The sequence below is a fragment of the Archocentrus centrarchus genome, unplaced genomic scaffold (assembly GCF_007364275.1).
Source record: "Archocentrus centrarchus isolate MPI-CPG fArcCen1 unplaced genomic scaffold, fArcCen1 scaffold_38_ctg1, whole genome shotgun sequence".
Lineage (NCBI taxonomy): Eukaryota > Metazoa > Chordata > Actinopteri > Cichliformes > Cichlidae > Archocentrus > Archocentrus centrarchus.
The window spans coordinates 74,009-96,269 of record NW_022060265.1 but is presented as its reverse complement, the minus strand read 5'-3'; the positions used below and the strand labels follow the sequence as shown (position 1 = coordinate 96,269).

At 39.5% G+C, this 22,261-nt stretch overlaps 1 protein-coding gene across 1 annotated transcript; it reads left to right on the top strand.

The window, feature by feature from the left end:
• Positions 1-682: 682 nt before the first annotated feature.
• LOC115776843 (zinc finger protein RFP-like) lies at positions 683-21,796 on the top strand. Its single transcript, XM_030724631.1, has 11 exons — positions 683-787; positions 9,392-9,900; positions 10,944-11,118; positions 12,457-12,552; positions 14,866-14,955; positions 15,096-15,239; positions 17,911-18,058; positions 18,343-18,387; positions 18,502-18,528; positions 18,722-18,897; positions 21,110-21,796. The coding sequence occupies exons 2-11, from the start codon at positions 9,401-9,403 to the stop codon at positions 21,476-21,478; spliced, it is 1,770 nt and encodes a 589-aa protein (XP_030580491.1). The 5' UTR covers positions 683-787; positions 9,392-9,400; the 3' UTR covers positions 21,479-21,796.
• The last annotated feature ends 465 nt before the right edge of the window (positions 21,797-22,261 follow it).

Here is a 22,261-nt window from a genome sequence, read left to right as displayed (position 1 = left end):
GAAAGTTTTGTTCTACTTGGATTAGATTTTCTACTGATAATTTTGTTCTTGTGGTACAGGTTATATTTGCTCAATCCAGCATAAAAGGTGAATGAAAAGAAACAGTGCATTATGGGAACCCCCCAGCAGCCTAGGCCTATAGCAGCATAACTAAGGGATGGTTCAGGGTCACCTGATCCAGCCCTAACTATAAGCTTGATCATAAAGGAAAGTTTTAAGCATAATCTTAAAAATAGAGAGGGTGTCTGTCTCCTGAATCCAAGCTGGGAGCTGGTTCCACAGAAGAGGGGCCTGAAGGGGCTCTATGAAAAGCCCTCCGTAAAGCTAGGACTTCTTACTTTTCACCCTTGATTGAAGTAAATAAAATAACCCTAGAAACATGCTCGCTGTACCATAAGGTCGATTTCTACTGTGGACTGAAAACTTGGTGTAATGTCTGGTTAGCATAATAAAATGCACATAGAGTAGTAATGCATCTTTTCACTTTACAGGGAACTATCACATTTTCATGTATGTGCCTTATCTAAATAGAATGGTTGTTAGCTAAAGAGCTGTGAGACAGTACAGCTGCACCTGTTGAGCAGGTCTGTTCAGATAAATCTTGTGGGTGGGGGTGTTAGGAGGGAGGGGTCAACAACACAACAAAAGAAGGTAAAAGGACAAGAATGCGACTGGAGCAGGTAAAAGTTTGTAGGAGAGGAAGAGGAACACTCACCACTGGAACCGTCTTGTACATACGCTCAAGAAATAAAGTCTCTGTTGAAACTATTTTAGTCCTCAGAAGCAGGTAAGGCATGTTCTCTGATATAACCAGTGGAATCTCAGTAGGAATCTGTGTTCCTATCAGGATGGCTGTAGTGCAGGAGGTAGAGCAGGTCATTGGATGGTTGGTGGTTTGATCCCTGGCTGCCCCAGTCTGTGCCAAAGTATCCTTGGGCAAGGTACTGAACCCCAGTTACATCTCCAGTGCATCGGAGTGTGATTGCGCTTAGGTATAGACAGAAGTGCATGAGATGCATAAAATGCTTTGAGTGATCAGAGAAGCTCTACACAAGAACCAGTTCATTTATTGTTATATTATGAAGTTAGTGTGTGAACAGGAGTGGTCCATCCTGATGGAGTACACAGCAGCCCGTAGAGCTTCTTCTCTCTGTGTTACATCAGAGTAAATATTTGTTTTGGCTATATGTACAGTAAAAACTGATATTTAATTCTCCATAATTAAGAGGAGAACAGTCCACACAGAGCAGTGTTATGTGTTTTACCTTTACATGGATGATTGTGAACAGTGTGTGAAAAGCTATTTAATGGAAAATCTTTCACAACCTTCTTTGTTTAAAGACTTCAGTCGACTTACATCTGCTCACATGGTGTAAAATCAAGAATGACAGATGATATTCCATTCAATTTTATTTATATACCGCCAATTCACAACAGTCATCTCAATGTGCTTTATAATTTTAAGGTAAAAAATCAATAGTTACAGAGAAAAAAATACTGTGGCTTTACAGTTTCAATATTAAGCAGCTAACATATGAATCTTCCCACTAGGTAACTTCTGAGAATGGTGCTGCTAACAGCTGATGTGTTATATAACCTCAAAACACACTCAGCTCATCAAGTGTAGATATGGGCTTACTTTCTGACATCCCAACTCTATTGAGCTTCAGTTCAATTTTATTTATATAGCTCCAAATCACAAAAAACAGCTGCCTCAAGGTGCTTTATATTGTGAGGTAAAGACACTACAAGAAGAAGAAGAAGAAGAAGAAGAAACAGCCTTTATTGTCCCACAGAGGGGAAATTTGGGTGTAACAGCAGCCAATTATTCATGATATCAAAGAAATAAGCAGAGAAAGGCAACAAAGCAAAGCTGAAAGAAGGCTGTGGTTCTTTATGTCCTATGAAAGTTTATAGAGGACTTCACTCCACAGAAATACCAAAGAACCACACCTGTTGGGCAGACAAAAATACACCAGTGTAAATTCATTGTGAAAAATATGACAATAATTTACAGTCTTCTGAATAATGTGTTGTTGACATTTGTGAGCTATGTTTAAACTACATTTTTAAAACCTCATCTTGTGTTTTTGTTTTATGCAGTATTTAAAATTGGTTAAAGTTTAGCAAGTCGGTGGTCACTAAGTATGTATATATATATATATATATATATATATATATATATATATATAGATAGATATAGATATATATATATATAGATATACATATATATATATACACACACACACATAGTGACCACTGACCTTCATAAAGGTCAGTACATCTCTGACTTGCTCAGTATAACCCAGTCAGACCTGTCAGGTCATCCAGTTTCATGTTCAACAACTTTGCCCTTTTATACTCCTGTTGGCTGATCTAAATGCAGGAGAGTGAACACAGGGCTTCCTGCATTGTATGATGCTATTACTACAAATTCTAATGTCCCCAATCACATACTCAACCTGATCCTGTGTGCTGAAAGAAAAGTCATATCGAGTGGCTGTAAGTGCCGTAAGTAAGGGTGGAGTACAGCTTTTTTTTAGATAAGATATCTTTATTGTCATCGCACAATACAATGACATTTTGTAGACATGATCCAATGTGTTCTTATCATTGGTAGGAATGTTCACATGTTGATAATATTTAGGAAATGCAGTGAACCTGGCACTGAGATGAGCCAGAGTCTCTGGAGACTCATCAGGCCTGAGGGCTGGCTTCAGAGTGAGCAGGACTGAAGCTAGAAGGTGAAGTCGTATTTTATGCCGGTAACTTTGGCTGGTGGTTGATCTTCCTCAAATGGAGCTTAAGGTTGTAATTTTGCAGCAATGGAGAGTGGCCAAAATTATCTTGTGAGAGATAACACAGCATTGAATTCCTCATTGATGGGTGTTCACATGAAAATGAGAAAAAAACTGACTGTCGTGCACGAATGCATATGAAGTCAAAGAACTGGAAGGTGTAGTCCTGCTCCTGAAATTCAAATAAATTATCTCCAATTGTGGCTGCCATGCAGATACTTCTGGGTATCCTTACTCAGTTAAGAACCTTTCTGAGTTTACAGCTGTGGATGAATTAAGAGCTCCTCACTGGACCCAAAGATTTTAAATGGACCGGTTCTTAAAGTGCTTTTCTACTCTGAGCACTCAAAGTGCTTTATACAACATTCCTTGTTCATCCATTCATACAACCACTTCTTTCTACAGCTAAGTGCTTTCTATCTAACATTCATACTCCAACTCTCTGGAGCTTGAAAAAAGGCAACTGGACTTCTTTTTGTTTCTTGAAGATCTTTCACCGAAAGACTTCTTCAGTTCTCAACCAAATGGTGGAGAGACCCAGGTATTTAAACCCCTGTGGGCGTGGTCCCCTCGAGGTGGTTATGACCCTCTATTCATGTATTGTTCAATCACATGTGCCAAGGTGTGAATGGAGGCATGGGTCATTTCAATCAGTCTGTGTAGATTCTCAGTCATCCAGGTCATAGTAGTCTCTGGAGCTTGAAAAAGGCGACTGGACTTCTTGTTGTTTCTTGAAGACGTTTCACCTCTCATCCGAAAGGCTTCTTCAGTTCTCAACCAAAAGGTGGAGAGAAAACACTGATTTCAATCAGTGTTTTCAGGTGAAACCAATATAGGACTTCCCTCCATTGTATCATGTGGCATATTGAGGTCACGTGAACAAAGGTGTGAATGGGGGTTGAGACATCTGGGAAGGGAGCTCAGGACAGCACTGTAAGCGGGGGAAAGTTGGTGACGTAATCCACCTCCTCTGTTCAGTGATGGTTGTTCACAGGACAGCTGAGTCTTGTCCTGTCGAGGTGGCTCTTCTATGTTGTGCCATTTGTTTGTGAAGAGGCTGTTTGGTGTAGAGGTCCGAGCACTCTTTACTGGACAGCAGACACTACGTTGCTGATCTTGTGTTTCGGGGGTTTGTCCTTGGGATGAACCAGTTGTTGCCTTAGGGTATGACTTGGTTTGAAGGATACTGGGATGCCATGCTTCGAGAAAATTCTTCTGAGATTCTCTGACTAATTTCTCTCCCTAGTTTGAGTTTGACCACTGTAATGACCCACGCCTCCTTTCACACCTTGGCGCACGTGATTATGCACATGAACAATAGAGGGTCACAACCACCTCCAGGCGTCTATGCTTACTGGGGTTTAAATACCTGGGTCTCTCCACCTTTTGGTTTGAGACCTGAAGAAGCCTTTCGGATGAGAGGAGGAACATCTGAAAGAAACAAAAAGAAGTCCAGTTGCCTTTTTTCAAGCTCCAGAGAGTTGGACTATGACCTGGATGACTGAGAATCTACACAGACATATTCATACTGTAACAGTTCCACCAGAGAGCAACTTGGGGTTCAGTATCTTAACCAAGAATGTTTTTCATGCAGACTGGAGCAGCCAGGGATTGAACCACAAACTTTCTGATTAGTAGGTGTCCTGCTCTACCTCTACCTGAGCTACAACCACCTCAACTTATGGCACCTGGTGTTCCCAGGGGGGTCTCACATCCAAATACTAACCAGGCCCAAACCTGTTTAGCTTCTGAGATCAAATGAGATCAGGGTGGCATGGTGGTAGGATAGCACACACCAACTTAAATGAAAAATACTTAACCAACACAAAAGCTTCCAGATTTGTTTCCAGATGCGGTGGCCTTCTCTACATGTACATTAGTGTTTTCCACCCACAGTTCTTCTTCCCATAATCCTTAGTCCATTAAATTACATCATGCAAATACCTTTCTTTTTGGACTCTGCAAAAGTCTGTTTTTTCTCCATCTGAAACAGATTGCATTGATCATTAGAACAAAACACTTTCTGACTTTAATCATAGGTTAACCAGCAACAGTTTTAAAGAGGGATGATAATTAACATGAACATAAAGTGTCACAGTCAGGATATTGTTGATATTTGCACAATATTTTTATAAAACTTTATCAAGTTCTTTGATCACTGAGGAAGCTTCTAGACACATTACAACACTGTCTCATTTCTTCTACATTTCAGCTATGATCACTATGTTCAGATTGTTTACTAAGTGCCTTAGTAATGGCTCAGCAAAGTGGTGCAACCTGTACTGCAGCTGCTTGCATTTCTGCATATGTCATTAGATCCTCTAAAACAGAAAGCCCAAAGAAAATGTCCTTTCTTTCTTCACCTTCCATGTATAATTAAAATTACAATCAAGGTTATATTTGTGTCATTAAGAATACATATGTAGAACACAAATAAAGTAAGACATGTAGCAGTACAAACAGATATGTGTTTATGCTCTCCCCTAAAGAGACAAACATTATTAATTTAGCAATGGTAACACTAGTGCCAGAGCTGCTAAATATACTAACCAAATATGTTGCAAATTACAAAATTGACTATTAACAACTGTTATCTTTTTCTTAAAAATGTGATGTCTAAAAGTTAAATTGAAAATGAATACAATGATTTAAAACCTACAGTGGGGGAAAATGAGTATTTGATACACTGCCGATTTTGCAACTTTCCCCACCCACCAACAACAGAGAGGTCTGTAATTAGGTACTCTTTAACTGTGAGAGACAGAATCTAAAAAGATCCAGAAAATCACACTGTATGATTTTTGATCACCTACCAACCAGCAACAATTCTGGCTCTCACAGACCTGTTACTTTTTCTTTAAGAAGCCCTCCTATTCTGCACTAATTACCTGTATTAATTGCACCTGTTTGAACTCGTTACCTGTATAAAGACACCTGTCCACACACTCAGTCAATCACACTCCAACCTCTCCTTCATGCCCAAGACCAAAGAGCTGTCTAAGGACACCAGAGACAAAGCTGTAGACCTGCACGAGGCTGGGATGGGCTGCAGGACAATAGGCAAGCAGCTTGGTGAGAAGGCAACAACTGTTGATGCAATTATTAGAAAATGGAAGAAACACAAAATCAGTCTACCTCGGTCTGGAGTTCCATGGAAGATCTCACCTCGTGCGGTAAGGATGATTCTGATAAAGGTCAGGAATCAGCCCAGAACTACATGGGGGGACCTGGTCAATGACCTGCAGAGAGCTGGAACCACAGTCTCAAAGATGACTGTTAGCAACACACTATGCTGTCATGGATTAAAATCCTGCAGGGCACACAAGGTCCCCCTGCTCATGCCAGCAAATATCCAGGCCCATTTGAAATTCACCAATGACCATCTGGATGATCCAGAGGAGGTATGGGAGAAGGTCATGTGGTCAGATGAGACCAAAATAGAGCTTTTTGGTATCAGCTCCACTCACTGTGTTTGGAGGAGGAAGGAGGATGAGTACAACCCCAAGAACACCGTCCCAACCGTGAAGCTTGGAGGTGGAAACATTGCTTTTCTGCAAAGGGGACGAGACGACTGCACCATATTGAAGGGGGGATGGATTGATGGATGGGGCCATGTATCCCAATAGCAACCTCCCTCCCTCAGTAAGAGCATTGAAGATGACAATGACCCAAAACACACAGCCAGTGTAGTGTGTGCAAACTTGGTCAAGAACTACAGGAAACGTCTAACCTCTGTAACTGCAAACAAATCTTCCTCAAATGCCCAACTGGTCACAGCAGATGACACCCCCCCCCCCCCCCCCCCCCCCCTCCCTCCCTGAGCCTGGTTCTGCTGGAGGTTTCTTCCTGTTAAAAGGGAGTTTTTCCTTCCCACTGTCACCAAGTGCTGCTCATAGGGGGTCGTTTTGACTGTTGGCTTTTCTCTGTATTATTGAATTTAATTGAAATGTTTCTGTACCAAATATTAAGTACTGCTTTTCTGTTGTATCAAATGCAACAGAAAAACAATACAAATTAATTACTTAAAAATCATACAATGTGACTTTCTGGATCTTTCTTTTAGATTTTGTCTCTCACAGGTGAAGTGTACCTACAATAAAAATACAGACCTCTCCATTCTCCATTGTCATTCAGGAGGTAGAGCAGGTCACCTACTAATCAGAAGGTTGGTGGTTCAATTCCTGGCTGCTCTAGTCTGCATGCCAGAATATCCTTGAGCAAGATACTGAACCAGAAGTTGCTCTCTGAGGCAACCATCGGAGCATGAATGGTAGACAGTAAGCACGAGGAATGGGTGAATGCTAATGTTCTGCATAAGCGCTTTGACTGCTCAATTAGAGTAGAAAAGCTCTATATAAGAACTTGTCCGTTTATTTAGTCCACAATATTTATAAAGAGTTTGGACATAAGGTGACTGCATTGCATCACTTCATCGCTGTGTTTCTTATTGATTTGTTTGTTTTGTTCTGAAAATAAGCAATCCTTACCTGAAAAAGATGCTCCAGATCCTGTATCATTTAACATTAATAGGGCATTCATTACCCATGCAGTAAGTTACCCCCATATCATCACAGATGCTGTTAATAAGATCTTTTGTTTATAGTTTTCCACTTTTTTTAGTATGTTGTATACAAAGTAGCCGAGGCATAGGCATCCCGACAACACCAGCCTATCAGAATCACAAATGTGGTCATGTTGGAGTGACTTTAAAAATGATAAGGATTGGTGGCATGTGGATGTAACTATACAGGTAAACCAAGTTTCACCTGCAGTTCTCACAATATGCAAGAAACCCTGCTTCAGAAAATGACTCCTGTAATTGTTCAGTCTTGGGAAAAAAATAATGTTATTAATATGAGTACATGTTTTTGGAACTATTCTTGGATTTATAGTGTTTCTGAACACAAAGTGGAAATGGTTTTTGTGACTTGTTTGTATGGTAATTAATTATCCAGTCCACGAGTGTGGCTCAATTTGTGTGGAGTGTAGAGGAAGAAGATATATCACAGCTATCACTAAACCTGTATTTTAAGGATGTTACCAAATATCTTGGTACAGTATAAAGAGATTTTTGTTTGTTGCCTTATTTAACAGTAATGAAGACATCCAGGCCAACGGACTGTGAAAATGTTCCAGCCAAGCCTGAATTTCTTGATCTTGCGCAACTACTCTTTTGTATTGTTTCAGAGTGTGTTTTAGTATTGTGTGTTCAAGTCAGGAAGTGCACACTCATATAAATAGACTCACATGTTATCTGTATGCTGACAAGAGCTCCAACACTGCTTCTGAAGAAGTTGATGGAATAGATCACAAATTAGTTTTAATTACACTTAGTTCTTCAGTAACATAAAACCTAGAAGCAGATTAATTCACTTTTAGCAACTCTAAAGTTGCCATGGTAATCACTGCCTTACTGCAAAAAGAGGTTTGGATCCTCTCAGGGACCTTTTTTGTCTTTTACTTTTGATTCAATTTGATTCAATTCAATTCGGTTTTATTTACATAGCACCAAATCACAACAAAAAGTTGCCTCAAAGTGGTTTATTGTGGGTAAAGACCCTACAATAATACAGAGAAAAGCCAACAGTCAAAACAACCCCCTATGAGCAGCACTTGGTGACAGTGGGAAGGAAAAACCAGAGTAAGTATATGGTTAGACACCACGTTTTGTGGGGCAGAGTACAAGAGGTTTACTTTTATCTGAGCCTTAATGTCTTTAATACATTCCTGCAGTTTAACTAATTGATGTGTGTCATCTGGCTTCATCAGCAGATAAAGCTGAGTATCATCTGCATAACAATGAAAATTGATGCAATCCTTTCTAATAAAACTGCCTATGGGAAGCATGTATAATGTAAATAAAATTGGTCCTAGCACAGAACCCTGTGGAACTGCTTTAAGCCGTGCATTTGTGAATTATACCACGGAGTCAGGCACTTCTGATTTGAAGCTTTCCTTTTCAGAGGAGCCACAGTATCCAAAGTTATACGCAGCGAGGATGTAAAACTATTGACGAGATAATCGACCTCACTGGGAGCAGAGTTTAGGTAGCTGCTCTGCACTGTGTTGGCACTGAAGAGCATAACAATGAAGGAATTAGATCCTTAAACTTAGTTACAGCACTTTCAGAAAGACTTCTACTGTAATAAAACTTATTCCCCGCTGCTGTGTAATCCATTAAAGTAAATGTTACTAAGAAATGATCAGAGTAAGGACCAGGTGGATGATAGATAATAACAAATAAAACAGGTTTTTTTCCCAATTAGTTAATTTCAGCTGGTACATCTGATTGTTGGGGTTTCTCTCTATTATTGGAGGGTCTTTATCCTAGAATATAAAGCACCTTGAGATGACTGTTGTTGTGATTTGGTGCTATATAAATGAAATGAATTGAATTGAAAAAGCTTCAAGCTCAAACCAGTTCTGCCAAAGTATATCAAAGTATTAACATGATCTTTTACTGTGGTCACAACAATTAGGTGTGAGATGCTTTAACAGTAGAGGTTTTAAATTTCATATCTCAGGCATTTACTAGATAGCTTACTGATTCACATGATTCAGTATTTTTCCTAATCTCCTGTCACTATATGCAGCTAAACTGAATGGCTGTGTCACTGCCTGCTGCCTTCCTGTCTGAAGACCAGTTCAGTTGCTCAATCTGTCTGGAAGTATTTACCAAACCAGTCACAACACCATGTGGACACAGTTTCTGCCAATCCTGCATTTCCTCATATTGGGATGGAGGCAGACATACTTACCAGTGTCCTCTCTGCAAAGAGTCCTTCCACAAGCGTCCAGAGCTCCATGTCAACCTAACCCTGAAGGAAATAACTGAACAATTCAAGCAGATGGCCAGCTCGCCGATCGCTGGAAGAGTTGGAGGAATAGAACATCCCAACTCACATCCCCATCATAATCAACCACTATCACCTACATTACCAAGACAAGGGGAGATGCCTGAGAACATCTTTGCTGAGATGATGACACGTTTTCAGCAGTTGGCAGACCCTGGGTCGAATCATCAAAGCCGCGGTCGAGATGATACTCACTTTGCCAAGATGGAGCATCATGGCCCCCCACCACCCTACTCTCCTCCCTGCAGGTATCGAGCTGCACTTATATTATATTACAATAGGATAGACTCAACCACATATACTGCTTTTCCTCTAGTACCTACTCAGCTCATCTCAGCTCAACAAAGTTTTTAAGGTCATTAGGTGGCAGTACTTCATACAAGGTATTTTTTAGTATCTACTCCTATGTGGTTCCAAGTGAGCTCAAGCCTAAAATGTGTCATCAACAAATTGCATGCCACTGATTGGCCAGGCGGTAACATCACTAGATGAGTCATAAGAACGACTCCTGTCAATGAGGGAAATGGCTGCACACTAAATCGTGCTTGGTGGCTGAGAACAGAATCCAGAGCAATCCAGATAGAGTGACCGTTTGGGTTTGTGTCACATACAAAAGACATCACAGGACTTTTGGACCACCTTGCTGACGTGGTACCTAATTGTATTGGAAAATGAACAAAACCAAGTAGAGTAGAGTCAAGTCGAGCTGAGTAGGTACTCGTGGTAATACTGTACTAATAAAAAGATTTAAGAAGTTGGACTCGGTAATTGTGACATAAAAATACAATGAAATAACTTCACATTAGTAAAGAAATTCTCATAAACTTTTCATGATGTTTTTTCTAGATGTGGGACAAATAGTAACAAGCAAACATTCAGAGAAAAGTATTTCATTTTACTTCTGCAGTAAAATGTGATGTTTGTCCTGAGAGCAGCGCTAAAACAAAGGCCGAGGAGTCATTCATTTAAAATATTCATTTTTCTCTCAGGGTAATGTTTCAGTTGTTTTGTTTCCAGATTTTTAAGTCTAGGCCTAAAGGTAAGGCTGCACACAGACTACTGCTCATTGTGTCAAAGTGTCATTTTGTCACTGTTGTCCCATGAAAAGATATACTTAAATATGTGCAGACATGTGAGGGGAGTACTCACTTTTGTGATACACTGTACAAATTGTAAACAATTGAAGGACTGCTATGTTTGAATAACATGTCATGGAAGCAAAATGACAAACAAGTTAATCGGTTTATGATTAGTTACATGATGACTTTATTCCGATGTTGCACATATCCAGTGTGAGGAGCTCCAGTGACTCCTCCTCTGATCTGCCGAAATGTCCCATCCACCTGAGAGGTCTGGAATTCTTCTGTCGTACTGATAACATCTGCGTGTGCAGCACTTGTGTGGAAACAACAGATCATCTAGGACACAACGTCACCCCTGCCAAGAGAGAGTGGCACATCAAGAAGGTTTGTGCATGTGTCAGTCAGATAGGAACTACACAACACAATTTTTGTTTTTAACCTTCAGGGGCCCTGATATGCTGTAGACATGTAGTGAATCTAATTTTCACAACAACATAACTGGGATGATGCTTTAACAACACGATTATACTGCACTTAGGTGATTTGGGGTGAGATGAGCTGTATCTAGAACATGTTCAGCAAAAGCAACACAACCACAACTGCCAATCCAGAAGTCCAGAGGGTTAGGGTGGCACCTTTGGAGCTGTGGAAATCCTAATGTATAAAATGCTGTGTGGGCCACACACCTGTGCTAGCATCTACAGTAACAGTTTGGTAGACAGACACTTCCTGTTCTTCAGTGTAACCAGTGGTTTGCATCTTGTTTAAACTGTATTTCCATTCATGAAGGTGTTTCTTGATTGTAGACTTTGACAGTGTTACACCTACCTCCTCCAGAATGTTCTTGACCTAGTTAGGGTTAGGGTTATTTTTCTTAACCACAGAAATAATTGTGCACTTTAGTTGTTGTCTATGATCCGGCCCTTTGGTGCTGCTGAGCTTGCCAGAGGATTCCTTCTTTTAAAGACTGTTCCAGATTGTTGATTTGGGCACTCTCTCTGATTTATCTTATTCTGTTTTTTCAATCTCATGATGGCCTCCCTCAATTGCACTGCCATCTCTTTGGGCTGCATATGTAAGATTACAGTAAAATCTATAAAATACACATTCAGTTCAATTCAATTTCCATTTCATTTATATAGCGTTGTGGGGTAAAGACCTGACAATATGGCCATGGCTGCTTGTCATTTGTGCAATTACTTTTGAGCCTCTGAAAATGGGGAACTGTCTATAAAAATGTCTGTAATTCCCAAACAGGTAATTTTGTTAACCCTTTAACAGCAGCGATCGCTGCAGATTCACCTGTGACCTGCCATGAAAAGCTGGTTAACACCAATCGTGTCACCGCTGAGACATCAGATTAGATGTGCTTTAAATTTCTGCAATTAAAAACCGTTTGTTGTATGGAAAGAATTCAAATTCTGAATGGTTTCTGAAAGCTGAGAAAATGGGGTTATTACAGTAATTGTTGCTGGAAGCCTGTGAATGGTGGGACATTTGCAGTTAAAGGGTTAAACTGATTGAATTAAAGCTGAAAGTCTGCACTTCAGTCATATAGTGCATGTTTTAAAATTCACTGTGGCAATGTACAGAGGCAAACTGACAAAAATTTGTCTTTGTCCAACACATTGTGCTTCTAATTGTATATAAACATGTATCTGCAGCAGAATATGTGAACAGCAGTGTCTATTAGACACAGTGTGTGTTTTCTGTCTTATACAGGCTCAGTTAGGTATTGCAGAGGTGGAGCTAAAGGATCTCATCCATGAAAGAGAGAGAAAAGTGAAGGAGATACACAACTCCTTGCAAGAGATACAGGTGAGTGATTTGAAGTGTTATTCATACCACACTCATACGGGGCAGATGATTAAAAAACATCCATCCATCTCTTCAGGATCGCAAGGCAAGAGGTGGGGTACACCCGTACAGATCCCCAGCCTGTCACAGGACTAGCACAGACAGACAGACAACCATTCACAGTCACAAGCAATTTAGAATCACCAATTAACCTAACACCACTAACTGCATGTATTTGGACTGTGGGAGAAAACCCACACAAAGACGGGGACAACATGCCAACTCCACACAGAAAACCCCGGCTAAGGTGGTTTAAAATCCAGACCTTCTAGATACAGTGGGTTGCAAAAGTATTCATACCCCTTGAACTTTTCCATATTTTGTCACATTACAACCACAAACATAAATATATTTCACTGGAATTTAATGTGAAAGACCAACACAAAGTGGTTACAATTGTGAAGTGGAACAAAAATTATACATGATTCAAAAACTTTTTTACAAATAAAAAACTGAGAACTGGGGGCTCAATACTTTTGCGGTGTGCAAAAGTATTAAGCCCCCCTGAGCCAATACTTTGTGGAACCACCTTTTGCTGCAGTTACAGCTGCAGGTCTTTTAGGGTATGTCTCCACCAGCTTTGCACATTTAGTGACTGAAATTTTTGCCCATTCTTCTTTGCAAAACAGCTCAAGCTCAGTCAGATTAGATGGAGAGCGTTTGTGAACAGCAGTTTTCAGATCTTGCCACAAATTCTGGATTGGGTTTAGGTCTGGACTTTGACTGGGCCGTTCTAACACATGAATATGTTTGGTTTTAAACTATTCCATTGTAGCCCTGGCTTTATGTTTAGGGTCGTTGTCCTGCTGGAAGGTGAACCTCCGCCCCAGTCTCAAGTCTTTTGCAGACTCCAACAGGTTTTCTTCCTGTATTTGGCTCCATCCATCTTCCATCAACTCTGACCAACTTCCCTGTCCCTGCTGAAGAGAAGCAGCCCCAGAGCATGATGATGCTGCCACCACCATATTTGACAGTGGGGATGGTGTGTTCAGAGTGATGTGCAGTGTTAATTCTCAGCCACACATAGTGTTTTGCATTTTGGCCAAAAAGTTCAGTTTTGGTCTCATGTGACCAAAGCACCTTGTTCCACATGTTTGCTGTGTCCCCAACATGGCTTCTGGCAAACTGCAAACGGAACTTTTTATGGTTTTCTTTTAACAATGGCTTTCTTCTTGCCACTCTTCCATAAAGACCACATTTGTGCCGTGCACGACTAATAGTTGTCCTGTGGACAGATTCCCCCACCTGAGCTGTGGATCTCTGCATTTGGTCCAGAGTCACCGTCGGCCTCTTGGCTACATCTCTGATCAGTGCTCTCCTTGTTCTTGAAAGTTATATCCTGGTCAAAAATGACTCCAAGATTTCTCACAGTGTTACTGGAGGCCAAAGTAATGCCATCCAGAGTAAGTATCTGGTTAAACACCATGTTTCTAAGATTTGTGGGGCCGAGTACAATTAGAGGTCATTCAGGCCTTTATGTCTTTAAGACATTCCTGCAGTATAACAGAAAGTTTAATTCCTATTAAATTGTTATAATTTTAGAATATTGTCAGGAAGTAGGTGTGTGTCATCTGGCTTCATGGATAGATAAAGCTGGGTAACATCTGCATATGAAAATATATTCTAATAATACTGCCTAAGAGAAACATGTATAATGTAAATAGAATTGGTCCTAGCACAGAACCCTGTGGAACTCCATAATTAACCTTAGTGTGTGAAGAAGACTCCCCATTTACATGAACAAATTGGAGTCTATGAGATAAATATGATTCAAACCACTGCAGTGCAGTACCTTTAATACCTATAGTATGCTCTAATCTCTGTAATAAAATGTTATGGTCAACAGTATCAAAGCTGCACTGAGGTCCAAAAGGACATGAACAGAGATGAGTCCACTGTCAGAGGCTCTAAGAAGATCATTTGTAACCTTCACTAATGCTGTTTCTGTACTGTGATGAATTCTGAAACCTGACTGAAACTCTTCAAATAAACCGTTCCTCTGCAGATGATCAGTTAGCTGTTTTACAACTACTCTTTCAAGAGTCTTTGAGAGAAAAGGAAGGTTGGAGATTGGCCTATAATTAGCTAAGGCAGCTGGGTCAGGTGACTGAAAATGTACAACAGTTCAAACTGAACATGTTTCAGTTTGTCACATTTGCATTTATGGTTTGCTCTGAATTCATTTACTTTTACTGTTCTACTTTTTGACCAGGCTTGTTAAAAACCTTCCAGTAGTTGCCTTCAAACAGATAACTATTGCTGTTCCTCCATCAGGCTGCTGCTGAGAGAGAGACAAATGGAGTTGTTTGTGCTTTTTCCAAGCTGATCTCCAGCGTGGAGCGCTGCCAATCTGAAGTCGTGGAGGTGACTAACTACATAGAGAATCTTATAAAGCAGACAGACCTTCTGTCTTTCCAAGGAAATCAAGTAGACAAGACTGCTTCTTACAGAAATGATAATTTTGAAGTATATTCATGAGCACATGTTTTTACTGTTGCACCCAGGTGATAGAGGTGTCTCTTCAAGCAGTGGAGCTCAGAGCTTATAGTATGCTAAGAGAGCTGGAAGAAGAAATAGATGAGCTTAAAAAAAGGAGTACAACACTGAGCCAGATGGCCCTGTCTGAGGACTACATATTCTTTCTCAAGGTATGAATGAATGGATTAGGTAAATGAAATAAATTACTACACAAAATAATACAGAAGCAATAAATGTGTAGTATTCCACCTGTTCACCCTAAACCTCGGCACAGTAATTAAAATATGGTGAAATCAGTGAACAGCAGAGAATGTGGAGTGATTCATGGTCGAGAATGTGTTTTGCTTTACTCAATATTGAAATGCTTCTTGAAACTTTCCCATGTATATGATGATATGATTTATGAGACTTCCAGGTTATTTTATCATTTATTATCACAACAAAAACTTATTCTCAAGAACTCCATTTACCGTCTACAGTAATCCCTCGCTACTTCGCGGTTCGCTTTTCGCGGACTCGCAGTTTCACGGGTTTTTAATCAGTATTAGTGTAAAATAATATTGTGTGTGGGGAGGGTTTATAAAAACTTAAAATAGTGTATAACTACTAAAATAATGTATAAGTATTAAAATAAATATAGCGTCCCTACTTCGCGGATTTTCACTTATCGCGGGTGGTCCTGGAACGTAACACCTGCGATAAATGAGGGATTACTGTACATGTATCTGCACTTGTGAGTTTCTTTACTATTACCAAATAACATCATCTTAATTTTAATAATAATTTGTTGTGTCAGATCACTTTTTTTATATTGGATTCAGGAGACAGACACCCTCTCTATTTTTAAGATTAGGCTCAAAACTTTCCTTTGTGATCAAGCTTATAGTTAGGGCTGGATCAGGTGACCCTGAACCCTCCCTTAGGGTTAAGGTTGGGGTTCCCCCATCTGCAAATGTCATCTGCAAATAATGCTGATATAAATTTATCAGATGCCTTATGAATGCCATTTATACCCAGTACAGAATCCTTGTGGATGCTACATGCATGTTTATCTAAGAATTCATCATTTCTCGAATGGTTTCTCTATGATTTTGGAGAATTGTGGTAGTAGAGAATCCGTGAAGTGCTTTTCATATATAGAGTGTCACAGCTTTAGCTATTTTCATTTTATTTTATACTTTATTGAGCCAAAATGATACGTTGTGGATGAATGTAAGTGGTTCTGTGATCTTTTCTATAATCTTCTTAACATTTTTTATATTGATATCATTACAATCAGTGGATGTTTTGTATTTACACATATTTTCAATATCAGTCATTTATTTTTCCTGCACTGCAGTAAAGAACATTGAATGAGGGTTAGAGGATCAAGTTAGAGGTATGGTGCAGACACATGTCCAGGGGATTGGATGTTAACTTGTACTCCATTCTGGAGGAGTTCATGGTAACAATGTAGGATCAAGTGAATAAGGCCCCAATTCTACTGGTCTAGAAACCAGACTGTGACCATCTAGTAATCTCCAGTCATGAGGGAAATGTTATTATTTCCCAACCAGTTTGCGAATGGCTGCTGGAGGTTGCTGGCAGTCAGTGAGGAAAATGATTGTTAAATCACCAATCACACAGGCCTACAGACCAGTCTGTGCAACCAAAGGTAACTGGGGAAATTTATATGTGCCCCAACTGAATGGCAAAAATGTGTGATTGTTTTGGTCACAAGCATATTCCTGAGTAGTTTGAATGAAAGTGATGGACTTGCCTATTAACACTGTCCAGCTATTCTCCAAGCTGTAGTAAAACTGTGAAAAGTGCAACACAAACTGTAAATGGAGACCTTGAGATAAGATGGGGCCTCATTATTCAAGACCTTGTATGTGAGGAGAAGGATTTTAAATTTTATTCTAGATTTAACAGGGAGCCAATGAAGAGAAGCCAATATGGGAGAAATCTGCTCTCTCTTTCTAGTCCCTGTCAGTACTCTAGCTGCAGCATTTTGGATCAGCTGAAGGCTTTTCAGGGAGCTTTTAGGACAGCCTGATAATAATGAATTACAATAGTCCAGCCTAGAATATGTAGAACCGCTTCAAAAAAGTGGTCCTACATATTTGTTTAATATGTGCATTGAAGGACATATCCTGGTCAAAAATGATTTCTCACAGTGTTACTGGAGTCCAAAGTAATGCCTCAATAGTCTGATCATTTAAGGGGGTTAAACTAAGTAAGGTTTACAGTGTCAGCCTTTTGTGGTTGTGTCAGTAGGTTTTTATAAAATCACCTAACTTTTTCTGATGGGTAGTTGTGTAGTCACTGTTGCTGTTTTTCCAGTAACCAACCATATGTTTGTTGGGGTAGGACTCATCATGCTGGTAATGGAGCCCCATTTGGATGTGGTCAGTGTTGTGAAATGGTTCATTTTAACCCAAACCACAGCCTTTTCCTAATCCTAATCAAAAAGCCACTGAAAATATAATAAGTGATTGGTTGGAATCAGTTATGTTGCCCCTAACTACTATAGCTAACTAACTAGGTCAAGTTTATTTATACAGCACGTTAAAAACAACAAAGATGACCTCACAGATGACCGAGCTGTGCCAAAGTGCAGGGAATTACAGAAGTCCAGGTGGGAAATGATAAAAGCATGAATAACTATCTCCAAGTTCTTTTGCAGAACACAAGCTTTACCATAGATATGACTCTGAGTTGAAAAAAAAAAACAATTTTAGTAACAGCACTTATTTGTTTATCCATTTTAAAACAGCTATCAAAACTAAGCAGAGACTATTACAGAGACTATTCACCAACAGGACAATCTGTGTGTTTGACATTTTTCTCTCCCTGCAGACATTCCCTGCCCTGTCTGCACCCCCACAAGCTAAGAACAGGTCCAGAGTCTCTGTGTCATCTCAGCTGACATCAGGTGTGATTCTCAGGTCTGTCAATCAGATGATCGAGCACTTTCACAAAGAGCTGAGGAAACTGCCAGAAGTCTGTAAGTCTTCATTCACAACTCAGATTGAACTGGACAGTAAACTAAATGTTAAAAATTCAAGGGAACAAATGGTGTATTACCAAAATCACCTTTGGAACTGATAAATGGACTGGTTCTTATTTAGTGCCTTTCTTCTCTGTAAGGTTTTTGTGGTAAAGGTAACAAAATAAATCCTAACAGTTTTGCCATTCTGAGTTCTAGCTTTTAATGATGATTCTTCATTAATTAACATTAATTAATTATTCCTTAAATATCAACTAAAATGTATTTCTGCTCATTGACAGGCCAGCAGTCCTCATCAAACCCGTCTTTATCCAGACCCAACCCAAGTAAGACTTTGTTTAAATAACAAATAGCGCAAAAATGTTTAGATTTTAGTTTCCTTTCAAATGACTGAATCAAGCAACATGTCAAAAAGTAAATACATCACCTTTTCTTTTCAGAGGTTAGGAGGGTTCAAGAATATGCAGGTAAGGGTTAAAATATCAATGGCACATGCTAAATAGGCAAGTTTTTAGAAACTAGAAGATATTACATTTCAGACAGTCTCATATTTTCCATTTGGGTGTTCTAAACACGCAAAAGGGCTGGACATTAATTACAGTCTATCCTTACACATAACATTATAAGAACTAACCATCGCTCTATCACTTTGTGTGTCAGCTGACATCACTTTGGACCCCAACACAGCCCACCCACGTCTCACCATCTCAGCGGATGGGAAACAGGTCCACTGTGGAGATCACCATCAGCTGGTACCTGACAACCCTGAACGCTTTGACCGGGTGGTGTGTGTACTGGCCCACCAGGGCTTCAGCTTAGGGCGCCATTACTGGGAGGTAGGTGTGACGCAATGTGAAAGATAACTTTTTCCGATACAGCTCTGGGTCTTTATGTACGAGAAAAGAAATGGACATGTTTTCAAAGAGGTATTCAAGTCTATCTGAAAATTTACTTCAGTCTACACTGCTGAGGCAGTCCATCTGATGGTGATATAATCTGGTTTTAAGATTGACATTCAACAGGCATGAGAAAGGGGACATTTATGACATCTTGAATTTAGCATGTATTTTCATGCCTAAACATTATAAGTTCATGGTCATCCTTTTTTTTTAATATTATATGATGTGAAAGATTAAATTTTATAAATGATGTTGAAAGATATGATAATCTTTCAACATCATTTTAGACATAAACAACTATATGCTGTGTGACTCTGGAACATATTATGCAGAAGCACAGTAGCTGCGCTTCTTGATAGGTTACTTCAGTGTTTATATTAGCTATAATACATAAGTTCCTCTCCCAGTTCCTGAATGTGCTTCTGCGTGTGATTGTAATTTCAGTATCACCACAAATATGTCACATACACTGCGACCATAGCCGGCACCCTCCTCTGAGACCACTGTACAAGTTAATTCCATCATTTCCCCAGGAACCAACTACCATTCTAGAGCTGAAAATATAGTGCACTGATTAATTAGATGTTTAAGAGAAAACTAATTGCTATTTTGATTGATGATGAGTCAATTATTCATCAGAAATCCCAAAAATTCACTGGTACCCTCTTCGCCAATTTACATATTTAATTGTCTCCATGTTTTTTTGTGATAGTAAATGTCTTTGGGTTTTTTTACAGTTGTCATTAAAAAAGGAAAAGAAACTCCCTGTCCTAACCGACACTGTTTTCTGTGTGGAGTAAATGTATTGGTTTTTATATAGTGCTTTTCTACTTGAACACTCAAAGCATTTTATACAACATGCCTCATTCACCCATTCACACCAGCACTTTTTTTCTACACCTAAGGCTAATATTCACACTCCATTCAACACATCTGAGAACAACTTAGGGTTCAGTATCTTGCTATAAGGAGAGCCCATTAGGAGGAATTGAACACGATTTATTGATTTATAGAATTCAGTTAAGCTATTTGGTGATTAGACTCCAATGGCCCATAATTGCAGAGTGGACTCCCAAAGGTGATATGAATCAGGAAGGTAAGCAGTGAGATTTAAAACACACAGAGTGGAGGCAGACTGGACCAGAGTAGGTCACCTACTAATTTAGGAAATTAGTAGGTGACCTACTCTCCTGAGCCTCCTGAGCTACAGCCACCCTATATTTGTACCAACTGCGTAGGCCTCCCCCAGGTGTTGTATTCAAATTAGGAAAAGCATAAAAAGAAGAACTATTTTGTGTGTAGCTGTCCTAAAGTATAACACTAACCGTTGCACTCAGAGTTATGTATTAGCTGGCAACGGTAGCTTGCGCCCTCTATTGTCTGACAGGGAAAGTACATATATCTAAACACTAGGGGTGGCTGTAGCTCAGTAGGTAGAGCAGGTCACCTACTGATCGGAAGGTCAGTGGTTCAATTCCTGGCTACTGCAGGCTGCATGCCAATGTGTCCTTGGGCAAGATACTTAACCCCAAGTTGCTCTCCGACCGTTCCGTCGGAGTATGAATGTGAGTGAATGTTAAATAATTAAAGCACTTAGCTTAATTAATTAATCATGGAAGTGCTTGTATGAATGGGTGTGCATGGGGTAATGTAAAACGTGTTGTATAAGCGCTTTGAGTGCTCATATCTGAGTAGAAAAGCGCTATATAAGAACTAGTCCATTTACCATTTAGTTATGATGGATTGAAAAGTGCAAAAAACAAAAACTGTCCACAAAAAATACACAATACACATTACAGTTATAAATAATATTTGCATGTGCCACTCTTATTTTTTTAAATTAGACCTTGTTGTGAAAATTTATGTTATCAATTAGAGAAGTTAATATTGTCTAATGTAATTTGGTGACAAGACCATAGGTGAAATTATCTAGGTTCACACAGATTACCTAAGACATGTAAAACTCATTCAAAGAGTGCTTTGTTCTTTTTTATATTTATAAAAAGAATAGAATATTTCATAAGTGGAAAAATTTATCATGTTGACATTAAAGATCAAAACACACTTCAATGCAAATAATGCCCATGCTCTTAAGGTGAGCCATGTCTAAATTAATTCCAGTAATCTGTACCACATTGCCCTTTTTCAGGTGGAGGTAGGGGGAAAGACTGATTGGGACCTGGGAGTGGCAAGTCGGTCTATCAGTCGTAAGGGCAAAATCACTGTAAGCCCCGCCCATGGATACTGGTTTCTCAGTCTCCGGGATCGGACTGAGTATGCCTTCAGAACAGAACCCTCAACCAACCTGACACTTAACATCAGACCCTCCCGGATTGGAATCTATGTTGACTATGATAAGGGGCTGGTGTCCTTCTACAATGTGGATGCCAAGGTGCTCATCTTTACATTCACAGATAGCTTTTCTGGCACCATCCATCCATTCTTCAGCCCCTGTACTAATAAATCAGGTCAAAATGAGGCTCCACTAATAATCTGTCCTGTTGCAATGGCAGAATGATATAAGCTTACATTTAAAGAAATAGTCCAAATTCTTCCACACATGTAGGAAGATTTACATACAGAAACATGCCTCAGATCACAGCTGCAATTGATAGTTATAGTTTTAGTTGCAGCACAATAAATAACCAGGCCTATGGTTAACTTAAGCAGAGCTGCCACTGTGACTACTAATCATGGGGCAAAGTGAAACTGTTTTAGGAAAATACGAACACCACATCTTTGACACTAAAGCATCATCTTGTTATCAGCACTCAGTTCAAAGCCTGCATCTTTGGGGCGGATTAATGCTTGTGGAATTGGTAGCTTACCCATCTGGAAAGGCACCATGAGGTTTTAGAGCCACATTTTTCAAGGAAGGTCAAGCATAATTCAGCAAAATAATGCTAAACTGCATACTGATATATTAGTATGCAGTTTCACCAACTGAAAACATTTGCCACATCATGAAACCAAAAATATGACAAAGAAGATCCAGGACTGTTGAGGAGCTATATCAAAATGGGACAGCATTCCTCTCCCAAAAGTCCAGGAACTGGTTTCCTCAGTTCCCAAATGTTTGGAGGATCCTACACAATGGTACACATGGCCCTGCCCCAACTTTTTTTTTGCTGCCATCAAATTCAAAATGAGTGAATATTTTGTACATTTTGTCATTTAAATATTTGATATGTTTTCTATGTACTATTGCAAATAAAATGTGTTTATGAGATTCACAAATCATTTGGAATTGGAGTGTTTCTTGTACTAAATGAAATTGTTCTTCATTAGTTGTATTGTCCAG

Coding starts and splice junctions, on each gene's coding strand:
- LOC115776843 (XM_030724631.1), top strand. CDS start 9,401: ATGGCTGTGTCACTGCCTGCTGCCTTCCTGTCTGAAGACCAGTTCAGT. Junction 12,553..14,865: donor ACTCCTTGCAAGAGATACAG/GTGAGTGATTTG, acceptor TTCCTCCATCAG/GCTGCTGCTGAGAGAGAGAC. Junction 18,529..18,721: donor GAGGGTTCAAGAATATGCAG/GTAAGGGTTAAA, acceptor TTTGTGTGTCAG/CTGACATCACTTTGGACCCC.